We start from the raw sequence: 11008 nt of genomic DNA, 5'->3' as shown, positions 1-11008 counted from the left end.
AATATATTGGGCTTTGGACCACATGCCTTCCTTCCCATAGAGCTTTCTACAGGCAGGCGTCCCTCCAGGCCCCATTCCCCAGCCTCCTTTGCACAGAGCCCCCCCGCCCCCCGCCGCCGCCGTGCCTTTTCATGGGGATCAAAGGGCCCGAGCGCCGGCCTGCCCTGGTGCAGTCACTGAGGTCACTGCCTTGCTGGCCTTCTCTGCTGTGCCTGTCTCTGCCCCTCTTCCCTCTTGCCTGTCTGATGCAGAGTGACCCATCCCCTTCGGAGCACTTGCGGCTGTGGGGCACTGCACCAAGACCCTCATTTTAAAGATGAAGAAATGGAGTCTCAGAGAAATGATGAAATAATACGTGATTCTCCCAGTAGATGAACTCATTCTAGGCACTCAGTCAATCCCCAAGACACAGAATCCTGGGGTCCAGGCTGCAGGGAGTTTGGCCAGAGGACACCAGGGCTGGCTGTCATCACATGTCACAAGCACATCAGGCTGTGAGTGGCTGCCACTCCTGGACAGACTGCCTCCCTTCCCTGTCTGTCTGCCCCTGCTCAAGCCCCTTCTCCCTGGCTTCCTTCCTCCCTACCCTTCCCTTCCTGAAACCCCTCCTGCCATCTCTCTGTCCCCTCCTTGTCAGCTGACTTCTGAGCTCTGTATAGTCTGGGCTTGGGTCAAGGCCAAGGGCAGCAATAGCCTGGTGCACGGGGAGAAGGGCTGGCTGAGGGGCGAGTGCGCAGGGCTCCACCCCCTGGCCGGGGTTGGGGAGAAACACTGGCTGCCATTGAACAGGATCCCTTCTGGACCCCAGTTCTGACCTCTGCCCCTCCTTCCAGATCTGCTCTCAGGCTCCAGGCAGTCAGCTGGAGCCCCCTAGCAGGAGAAGCGGTTTGTCTGAGTTCCTGTAGTTCCTGCTTCTGTGCAGCCTGCTGGGCAGGAGGCTGGGAGGGAGGAAAAGGAAGCGGGGCCTAGGGAAGCCCCAGCTTCTGCAAAGAGCTCATGTCGGGGAGAAAAGGAAGGTCTGCCCAGAAACCTCGGGGCTTTTCAGAGTCCAGGGATTTTGTAGGTCGTGGGCCTGTTTGTCAGAATGGGACGCGGTGGTTCCCTTTCCTACTCCATGCGTGAGTGTGTGTGGGGTGTGTGTGTGGGGGGAGGTGTGGGGGTGTGGCGTGGGCATTAAAGGGGTCACAGGAGGCTATTCAGGATGGAAAGGAAGGCCAGAGGGTGGGTTTTTTGTCTGGGGGCAGCAGGGGTTCCCCTTTCCCAGTCTCTTGGTCCTCTGGGCACAGCTGCTGCCTCTTCAAAGGCCAGCTTAGGTCACTTCCGCTGCCCACAGCACGGCCCTCTCCCTGGCCCCCTGGTGGGATGACCTGCACCCGGGACCGCTGCAGCCTGAGGCTACCCTTACTTCTGGGGGTGTGACTTTGGCTGAGACAGGCTCTTTCTCCGTCCTCCCCAAGACTGGGGACCTCCCATAGATCCACAGAACGCCAGGTTGCCAGTGGGGGGCAGGTCGGGATTAGGGGTAGGCGTGTCCCTGACCTGTTACTTTCACACTCACCCACTTGCGTCTCCCCACTTTTTTGGGAGAGGCCCCACTCTCTGTACCCTGATGTCTGTGAGGTGCATGGGAGAGGCAGGGTCCATACTCCCCGCTTCCCTCGGGGGTCCTGGGGAGTGGCAGCAGAAAGACCAGCGAGGCTTCGGAGAATTATCACTTTATGTGGGAGGCTGGGGCGCGTCGCACACTCTGAGTCGCCGTCACCGCGGGAAGATGGTGCCATCCACGTTCTCCCCCAGGATGGTCTCCAAGCGCCTCCGCTGCGGGGGAGAGAGGCTGGGGCCCGGCGTGTGCGGAGGCGGGCGGGGCACCTCCCCTTTCCCCGCCCCTACCAGGGCTTGTCGGCACCTCTTGGCGGTCCAGGGGGTCCGGGATCCGCGTGGGCTTCAGCTGCGGCGGCAGGAACAGCTCCAGCCGGATGGCGGCACACGCGGACTTCTGCCGCTGGATGAGCAGCGCGATCTCCTCGGCCTGCCGGGCCCGGGTAGCTGAGCGCGCGCCGCGCCCCGCCCGGCCCCGCCCCGCCCCGCCCCGGCCGGCTCCGCTCCACGCTCCCCGTGCGCCCCCTCCGCCCTCCGACCCCCTCGCCTCACCCGCATGCGGGTGTAGCGCAGACGCAGGGCGCGGACTCGCCCGCGGGCCTCCGCTGCCTTAAGGACGCCGAGAAGCCGGTTCTGGCGCTCGGCGGGCAGCTCGAGCGACTGCGTCCACGGGCGCGGGTCGGGCATGCGGTACCCCGGCTCCACCGACCCGCACGGGAAGGTGGAGGCCGCCGCTCCCACGTCCTCCAGCAGGTCGCCGAAGAGCAGATGGCGGTGACGCTGCGCAGGGGGCATGGCCGCCAGTCCCTGCGGCGTCAGGGCCCAGCCCGGCTTGGGGGGCTCTGTCGCGGGCGCCCCCTTGGCGCACTCCTCACCCCGCGCAGCACCTGGCGCGCTCTTCCCGCTTCGCTCCCGCGGGGCCTTGCGCCCGCCCTCCTTCGCCGGCGGCGGCATCCACCCGCCCTGCGGAGGGAGGAGGGCGTCCCGTCGGTGCCGGGGCTGGCACCGGGCCCTGCCCGCCCCTCGGCAGGGCCCCACCGTGCGCCCCAGCTCCCGCCCGCTGGGCTCTCCGCAGTCGGTTTTGAGTTCCGCACCCCCAGCCTCTGAGCTCTGCCCAGGCGCTGTCCCTCTCCCGAGCGCACGTCCCCGGCAGCTCTGCCATCGGCTGATCCTGCTCAGTCCTGCAGTCAACTAGAACTTTCTGATCAACTCAGTTGTAGGAAATATCTTTCCTACCCTATGGACTGTTCTGTTTGAATTGAGAAAATGCTGAGACCCCCCTGAGTTGATCTAAGGCCCTGCCAGGGTGGGCGCCACATGGAGAGCTCTAGGTGACGCCTGGGGGACCTTCGTTGTGCCCCTATGTCTGCGGTCCCCGACAGTCAGGGTCTCCCACCAGACAGCTGGCTCTTCCCCTTCGGGGCCTAGATGGTTGTGGGGAGCAGAGCCTAAGGGGCAGGTGACAGAGGAGGGAGGGTCCAAAAGCCCAGCTAGCTCCTTCCTTCCCGGCCCCAGCCTATAGCTGCCACCTTGTCCAGCCAGGGCTGGGCTCGCTGTGCCAGAGGCAGAGCCAGGCCAGCCCCAGCGGCGGCTAACGCCCCCGCCCCTCCTTAGCTCCTGCAACTGAGGCCCAGCCCCCACCTCTTGGTCCCCACACCCCCTCCTTGCTGCCTTCTCTGGTCAGTAGAACCTCCGCTGTTGCCCAGACTCTTCGGGCTTGTTGACGCGGTTGCCCAGCAACCGGGAGTCCTGCCCCTCCCTCGACCAGGTGGGGCGGGTTGTGGTGGCGGGGGGTGGGGGGTGGGGGGGCAGGGTCCCCTCCGGAGGGCCCTGGGTTAGAGCCTGGGCGTGGACTCGCCCCTCATAGGGGCCATCGGGGCATAGAGGCATAGAGCCAGCGGCTTCTCCAGCTTGGGTGAGCGTCCTTTCCAGGCGGCCGCAGACGTGCCATCCTAGGGGTTGTGGGCCCAGGTTCCTGGCTTGAGGGGTCTTTGGGGTTAGTTTTGTGGGTGGGGCCCTCGGCTATGAGGAGACCTTTGTGGTTCAGGCCCATTCCCTTCTGATGGCCAGGGGGCCCTGGTCCCAGCCGCTGGTGTTCACAGAAAGGGATAATGGGGCAGAACTCAGGACCCCTCACCTCTTCTAGGGCAAGTTTGGGGTCTCAGGGGTCCTGGTGTCCCCAGGACTAGAGCTGGGTTTTGCTGAACCCTGTGTCTTGGGATCTTGGGTCCTAGGTACTAGATTTTGGAAATCTATTTGTGCATTCCTTTATTTTGTAACTAATTCTCGATTAACTACTTAATCATTTTATAATTTCTTCAGGCACTCATAAGTGTGTTCTAGAATTTCCTAATTCATGTGCTTATTCCACAGTTTAGGCAAAAATTAGTGCACAAAGTCCAATCTGTTACGTATCTGTTACTTCCACGAGATGTCTGTGCTGTCTGTGTATTCACAGACCTGCCACTGGGACACCTTGCTGGGAGTCTGGAACCTGTGAGTCTGGGAGTAGGGCTGTCCTAGCTGAGGAGCAGGGTCTTAGCTGAGGTTCTGGCCTTTTGGCAGGAGGCTGTTGGTGTTCCCATTGTTTCTGGGAGACTGCCCTGGCCTCTCAGTAAGAGGGTAAACTTTGACATTCAGCCCTGTGTCCCAGAGCTGGCACCCCATCCCATGGCTAGGCCCATCCTTCCAGCCCTCAAGCTTTTGCGGCTCCCCAGGAAGGCCCTTCCTGGTGCTGTTCCCTCCTCTCCTGCAGGGGCCTTTCGGGTCCTGCCTGCGCTGCAGCACCAGCTCAGCTTGAGGAAGGTCCCTGGTCTCCGGAAGCAGCAGTGACTGTTAGGGATGCTCACCCAGCAGCTGCTTTCTCCGGGCAGCCTTTGCGCTCCCGTAGGGGTGAGTCCTTTGAGACAGGGACCTGGACCATCATCTCAGCTTCCCTGGGCCCAGGCCAGGGGGACACATGGAGGGGGTGCTTCCTGGCTCTTGGCGTTTGTGGGGGAGTCACGTGGGGAGTAGGGGAATATTCTTCTGTTCTGCAAGAAGAGGCTTGTAACCTGTTTTTATAGGACTGGAAAACCTTGACACCCCCTAGTTCATAATTCCCAGCAGGTACTCCCAGGGCCTACCTGGCTCACATTCCTCACCCCTACTGTTTCTCCACACATTTGCAGTTCTGCAAGGAGGGAGGCGTTCTCTGTGTGTTTGGGGTCCAGCAACTGTGAGGGACCCAGCAGGCCGACAGCTCCCATCTGTTTCTGTCCCCAGGATTCACATGTTTTTCAAGGGCTAACGGAAATGCTGAGATCTAAAAGCATGTTTATTGCTGCCAAGGCCTGACAATGAAACTTCAAGTCAAATTAGTAAGCTTTATTAATGACTACAAAATTTGACATTATATTGAGAAGCTACAACTCAATTTTTTTTGTCATTGTATATAAATTTTGTAAAGTTAAAATCATAAGGACAAAGTAATTTATTTTGACGAAACTCAGAATTGGTAAAATTCTTTCACTTTTTTAATAGCACAAATGTATGGCCTGGTGACTGGCTTCCCCGGGGGATGGCTGCTCTGTGAGGGGCTGCCAGACCCTCTGCCTTGATTCCTGTTCTTGGCCAGCCCAGAGTGGTGAACCTGTGGAAGGAGGAGGGTAGACTGTGCCTGCCCTGGGGGTGGGAGTGGGGAGGACGAAGGACAGTGCTCCAGCTGCCGTCTGGCGTTTGCTGATTCTGAGTCACTGAATGAGAGTGAGGTGTGTGTATTTGCCTGGTGAGTGGGTGTGAATCTCACCCGGGAACCCAGGCCTGCCCAAATACCCAGGAGCTCCAAGAGCAGCCTGTGTCAGGCTTTAACGGTAATCTGTGGACACAAGCTCTGTGCTGTCATTCGCATGTCATCGTATCATGTCTTGGGCTATCCCTAGTATCCTCGCACACAAGCTCTGTGCTGTCATTCACATCGTTCATGTCTTGGGCTATCCCTAGTATCCTCGCATATTGTTTTGCCTGCCCAGGACATGTGTGTTTGAGGTTGTCTTGCTCTCTCATATAACATGTGTCTCTTGCTATCTCTTGCATGACATATATGTTCTATATAGGACCCTGATTCTACCTTCCCCCTTCTGGAGGGACCACCCCACCCTTGGCAGGTTGGGGGAGGGAAGGACTCTATTAGGGGTCTAGAGAAACCTGGGCCATTTCATCTGCACCACCAGTTCTCCTGCGTGGGAGCCTTTCTGGGTCCAGGGCTGAGCCCCTGCCAACCCCAGGGAGCACCGTCAGTGTCACACCTGGCCACTCCCCTAGCCAGGTGACCAGGCCTGTCCTTCTGTCTAAGACTGTGCCTGTGAGGGGCCAGGCGCCTGCCTCCTGTGAGGCCCTGCTGGGTCCATGACCACACTCTCAGAGGGTATCTGCTGAGACCAAAGCTCACAGGCCTAGCCTGGCAGCCGTATTACTGAATCATGGCCAAGTTAGGAAGGTTCCCAGGGCTGGGGGTCCTGGGGTAGGCTTCTTGGAGGAGGTAGGACTGGAGCTGGCTGGGGTGGGGCAGGATCCATGCAAGGGGCCAGGATCTGCACAGGGGCCAGGATCTGTGCATTGAGGCCAGGATCTCTGCATGGGAGCAAGAGTCTCTGCAGGGAGGACTTTTAGGGGGTGACAGGATCTGTGCAGCATGCAGGATCTTTGCAGTGGGGCCAGGATCTGTGCAGTGGGTAGGATCTACATTGGGAGTCAGTGTCTGTTCAAGGGAGTTGGGGGACAGGACCCGTCCAGGGAGGGCAGGATCTGTACAGATGGACCAAGATCTATGCATGGGGATAGCATCTATGTGGGGTGGGGACACGGTCTGTGCCAGGTTTTGGGGGCACTAGATCTTTGCAGGTGTGGTCAGGATCTGTGCAAGGGGTAGGATCTGTGCAGGGAGGCCAGGATCTGTGCAGAGTGGCCACGATCTGTGCAGAGTGGCCGGGATCTGTGCAGAGTGGCCGGGGTCTTTGCAGGGAGGCCAGGATCTGTGCAGAGTGGCCAGGATCTGTGCAGAGTGGCCGGGATCTGTGCAGAGTGGCCGGGGTCTGTGCAGAGTGGCCGGGATCTGTGCAGAGTGGCCAGGATCTGTGCAGAGTGGCCAGGATCTGTGCAGAGTGGCCGGGGTCTTTGCAGAGTGGCCGGGATCTGTGCAGAGTGGCCGGGATCTGTGCAGAGTGGCCAGGATCTGTGCAGAGTGGCCGGGATCTTTGCAAGGGGGCAGGATCTGTGCAGGGGGGACAGGTTGTGTGCAGGCAGGTGGACAGGGTCAGTGCAGGGGCAAGGTCTGTACCGGGGTCTAGGGGTCTATGTGGGTGGGGGCACGTTCTGTGCAGGGGGCCTAGGCTATTCAGCATGCCAGGGTCAGTGCAGGGGCAAGGTCTGTACCAGGGGTCTAGGGGTCTATGTGGGTGGGGGCAGGTTCTGTGCAGGGGGCCTAGGCTATTCAGCATGCCAGGGTCTGTGCAGGGGGTTTGCAGCAGGCACAAGGGAGGGAGGAGCTGTCCTGGGTTCTATGGTTATGAACATGTCAGGGCAGGATGACACAGAACACACAGGAAGTTCAAGGGAACACATGATAAGATTGTGAACACCTGGACTGGGGAGGCCACGGCCTTCTGCTGGACCCTGAACGGCTCCCACAAAGGGAGTTGAGGTCTCTATTGACTCCTGAAAGGCCAGGCAAGGCAGAGCTGGGAGCTGCCTTGGTGGGGGTGCAGGTGGCTGGTTGCTATTGCTGGGTGAGAAGGCTTGGGGTCAAAAGAGGTGGGGGTCAGGGAGCTAGGTCTGACCTCATCCCCCCTCCTTTCTTCCTGTCCTCCTATCCCCAACGTGTTTTCCTCCCCCTTCTCCCCTCCTTCCTTACCCACCCTCTCTCTTGATCTCTCCATACTTCTTCTCTACTCCTTCCCTTTACTCCTCCTCGCCATCCCAACCCCTCATCCTCCCCGTCTCTGCCTGTAGGGAGGAAGTTGTGGGGTGACCCAGGTGGAAGGCAGACAGGCTAAGGGAGAGGTATCTGCAGTAGCAGGGATGAGGTGCCTGTGTCCAGCACTCTGCCCTGGCCTCTGACACTGGTTCCTGGGCCAGGGACATCAGGTGGGGCTCCTTTGCCCTTCTTCCCTTACAAGGTCTCTGCTCTGCGCACCCTCAGTGCCTGCAGTGCCCAGGCTGGGTCCCAGGCTGGGAGGCAGGCTCAGGAAGCTCAGGTAGGAGGGTCTAGGGTCTCCTGCTCACACCTTGGTGAGCCCAGCTGGGGCGGAGGGCTGCAGGAGTCCGAGCCTGCCTGGATTCCTGCCCCCTCTCGGCTCCTGAGGTCAGGGGGCTCACCCTTGAGCTTTGCCTGGAGAGCGTGTTTGTGCATGTGTGTGTCCTCTGGCTGTCGGAGGGCCTTGGTCTGTGTCTGCCTGTTCCCACAGGTGTCCATGCACACTCTAGGTCTACCCATGTGCCTGTGTGCACCTTGGCGTCATCTTGCATGTGTGTGGCCCGTGTGTTTGTGCATCCCTGTGAGTGTCTGCATTTCTGAGTGTGTACCCATGTCTCTGTGTGTTCACCCGTATGCCTGTCTGGGCATCTGTGTGTGTGTTTCCAGGAATGTGTGTCCCCATGTGTCCCTTGAGTGTCTCTGTTGACGTGCCCCGTGCCTTCACACGTGTCCCTGAGTCTTGGTTGCCGTGAAGATGCAGGGAGAAATCCTGGGGGACAGCGAGGGATGCTGGGTCCTGGGGCATCTGCCTGTTCCATCCTCTCCTGATTTGCCAGGTATCCTAGCAACGCTGCTGCCAGTTGCCTAGCAACCAGGTCCCCACTCTTGGAGAAGGTGCTCTGAGCAGGGTCTGAGCTGTGTGGGGAGAGGTCTGGTTCTCCTGCAAAGCTCGTGCAGGAAGTACGACCCCATGACCGGGAGGGAGCTGGTGATTCAGCTCAGGGGTCACCCACACGGCCTTGACCTGTGACCTTTCATCTCAGTGGGTCAGGCATGGGACCCCCGTGCTGAGAAGGAGGCAACTCTAAAGGAGCCATTCAGCTGTGTGGGTGCCAGGGGCCTGTCTGAGGGAGTGATGCTCAGGCATTGATCTCGGACCCAGCTGTGGCAGAGGTGCCCTGGGCGTGTCTCCAAGTGACGAACAGACCTGGGTTTCAACCCTGTCTGCCACTGTGACAGGTGGCCTCACACCTCTGCGGCTTCATGCTCTCAGCAGTCGCCGGGTATGGTGGGGGTGACTGAGCTCCAGGAGCACACAGTAGGTGCTGGGCCAGTGCCGTGTCCTGGACCCAAGCATCTTGCCTGCTTGTTTACAACGAAGCTTTGATCTGTCGAGAGCCGGCCAGGTGGGGGCATTTCGGTGTGCTGGGAGCCCAGCTGGGGGGTCCAGGCCAGTCTGTCCAAGGCTGTGTCTCTGTGTGAGTCGTGGTCCCCGTGTCTGTGTGTCCGAGTCTGTGAGCATGTCTCTGTGTGTGTCTCCCTGAGGCTCCGTCCCCAGGTGTGAGTCTGTGTGTCCTTGTGTGTGTCTCTCTGTCCTGTGTCTCCAATCCTGTGTCTGTGAACCCGTGGGCATCTCTGTCCGTGTGTCCTGGCCTGTGCATGTGTCTCCGTCTAGGGTCTGTGGGTCTGAGCCTCCTTTTTTGTCTCTGTATGTGTGTCCTGGTCTGTGTGTCTGTCCCCGTCCAGTGTGGGGCCGGCGCAGCCCTGGGTGCGGTGACCCACCTTCCCGCAGCCCCCCCCTCCTCCAGCCTGCGTAGGCCCTCCCCTTCTGGAGCTGCAGCCTCCTCCCCCTCCCCCCCAGCTTTGGGCTGCCGGCTCACTTGGCTGCTGCGTCTGGTCTGGCGTCTGCTGAGAAGATCCTGTACTGAGGCGAGTGGCGGCAGGGCCTCTTCTACCCTGCTCTGCACCTGTGCTCGACTGCTGGCCGGCTGAGGGTGGGGGTCTCCACGGTGGTCCCAGCTCCCAAGGAGGTTGCAGAGGTAAGGGCCTGAGCCGCTGGAGGTCGGGTGGGGGTCCTGCTGACAGACTGCAGCAAAGCAGGGCGGGTGGAGGGGGCAGGAGGAAGCTGTGCTCCCAGGAGGAAGGCTGGGTCCCAAGGGTTTCTGGGTGTGTCTCAGTCTCTTTGGTGCCTGCGTGTGCGTGAGGGCAGGTTTGGGCATTTCTGTGTGTCTGTGTGTGTGACTTGTGTCCCTGCATCCCTGTGCTGTGAACACACGAGTGGCTGTGTGTTCATGAGTCCCTGTGGGTGGACACGTGTCCTGGGGCGTAGCTGCCTCCAGACAGCCTGTGTGTGAGTCTCTAAACCAAATGGGACCATGTCCTTGCGGGTGCATATGTGTCTTTGTGTTCTGTGAGTCCCTGTCTGTGCACACATGTCCTCGTGTCTCCATGTGTCCCTGCATGTGCATGTGTGCCTGTGTGTTCTGGTGTGTGTGCCCGTGTGCCTCAGTGCCTGTGGCTGCCCAGTGTGGGGGTCCATGTGCCTGCTGGGCTGCACGTGCTAGGTTGTGAGGCCTCTGCTGGGCGTGTGTCTGGCACTGCAGCCACTTGTCTCTGTGCTCTGTCCCAGGTACTGCACTGAGTGGATTTGCAGGGCAGTGGCATGGAGCCCCTCTTCCCCGCCCCGCTCTGGGAGGTGATCTACGGCAGCCACCTGCAGGGCAACCTGTCCGTCCTGAGCCCCAACCACAGTCTGCTGCCTCCGCATCTGCTGCTCAATGCCAGCCACGGCGCCTTCCTGCCCCTCGGGCTCAAGGTCACCATCGTGGGGCTGTACCTGGCCGTGTGTGTTGGAGGGCTCCTGGGGAACTGCCTTGTCATGTACGTCATCCTCAGGTAGGCTGGGCCGCAAGTTCGTGTCTGGTGAGTCCCACACAGCTGCAGAGGGGGAAACTGAGGCGGGGCCTGTTCTGGACGGGCCTGAGCAGCTGTTGATTTCCTGCTTCCCCCATTCAATGTTTTTGACCCTGTCCAGGAGGCAGGGTCAATCCTGAGGCCCTGGGTGCTCCCCTCCCCAGGGAGGGGAGGGGAGGGGAGGGGGCTGGCCCTGGCCCACCCCGCTCTGTCCCAGGCAGAGATGTCACCACCCTGACCCCTGGTTTGAGCTGTGGACCAGGCTCTGTGTCAAGCTGTCTGCTTGAATGACCTCATGAGATCCCACAGTGGCCCTGGGAGAGGCTTTTTTCAGCCCATTCCCTAGATGGGCGAAGGGAGGTGCAGGGGCTGGAGCTGGGACGGTTCTGAAACCCCTCTCAGGCTCCAGGGCTCTTGCTCATGGCAGGTGTCTGTGGCTGAGCCCATGATCTGTTGGTGCTCAGAGATGGGAAAACTTGTGGGGGCCATTGAGAGAGCAGCTGATAGTTGAGGTTGAGGGGGCCGTGTGGGGGCAGTGTGGGG

General features: G+C 60.3%; 2 protein-coding genes across 9 annotated transcripts in view; one reads left to right on the top strand and one right to left on the bottom strand.

Moving 5' to 3' along the window:
- Window positions 1-1699: 1699 nt before the first annotated feature.
- On the bottom strand, window positions 1700-3203 carry LKAAEAR1 (LKAAEAR motif containing 1). Of its 4 annotated transcripts, none has more exons than XM_058433056.1 (4): window positions 2694-3187; window positions 2152-2562; window positions 1891-2029; window positions 1700-1818 (listed from the first exon to the last, which is right to left on the bottom strand). In XM_058433056.1, the coding sequence occupies exons 2-4, from the start codon at window positions 2551-2553 to the stop codon at window positions 1712-1714; spliced, it is 648 nt and encodes a 215-aa protein (XP_058289039.1). In that variant the 5' UTR covers window positions 2554-2562; window positions 2694-3187; the 3' UTR covers window positions 1700-1711. The 4 variants fall into 4 exon arrangements, with proteins under 4 accessions (XP_058289039.1, XP_058289040.1, XP_058289037.1 ...); XM_058433057.1 differs by having other exon boundaries at window positions 1907-2029; XM_058433054.1 differs by having other exon boundaries at window positions 1700-2029; window positions 3129-3203.
- A 209-nt stretch (window positions 3204-3412) lies between these two features.
- Window positions 3413-11008, top strand: part of OPRL1 (opioid related nociceptin receptor 1) — a 17211-nt gene continuing 9615 nt past the window's right edge. Inside the window, exons 1-4 of one of the 5 annotated variants that reach the window (XM_058433126.1) lie at window positions 4355-4491; window positions 4864-4958; window positions 9414-9591; window positions 10182-10447. In XM_058433126.1, coding sequence (XP_058289109.1) covers window positions 10215-10447 — 233 coding nt within the window. In that variant the 5' untranslated portion in view covers window positions 4355-4491; window positions 4864-4958; window positions 9414-9591; window positions 10182-10214. Of the gene's footprint in view, window positions 3515-4354; window positions 4492-4863; window positions 4959-9413; window positions 9592-10181; window positions 10470-11008 lie in introns of those variants that run through there. The other 4 variants (XM_058433127.1, XM_032142903.3, XM_058433128.1 and 1 more) reach the window with 4 other exon arrangements.

The sequence above is a fragment of the Hylobates moloch genome, unplaced genomic scaffold (genome assembly GCF_009828535.3).
Source record: "Hylobates moloch isolate HMO894 unplaced genomic scaffold, HMol_V3 SCAFFOLD_21, whole genome shotgun sequence".
Taxonomy (NCBI): domain Eukaryota; kingdom Metazoa; phylum Chordata; class Mammalia; order Primates; family Hylobatidae; genus Hylobates; species Hylobates moloch.
The sequence above is the reverse complement of the archived record's forward strand: the minus strand, read 5'-3'. Positions and strand labels throughout refer to the sequence as shown.

What these genes read in the sequence shown, in the direction of transcription:
- LKAAEAR1 (XM_058433054.1), bottom strand. Translation starts at nt 2,553, where the DNA reads ATGCCGCCGCCGGCGAAGGAGGGCGGGCGCAAGGCCCCGCGGGAGCGA. An exon ending in TGCGCTACACCCGCATGCGG is followed by an intron (nt 2,030 to 2,151) that starts GTGAGGCGAGGG and finishes CGGGCCCGGCAG; the next exon opens with GCCGAGGAGATCGCGCTGCT.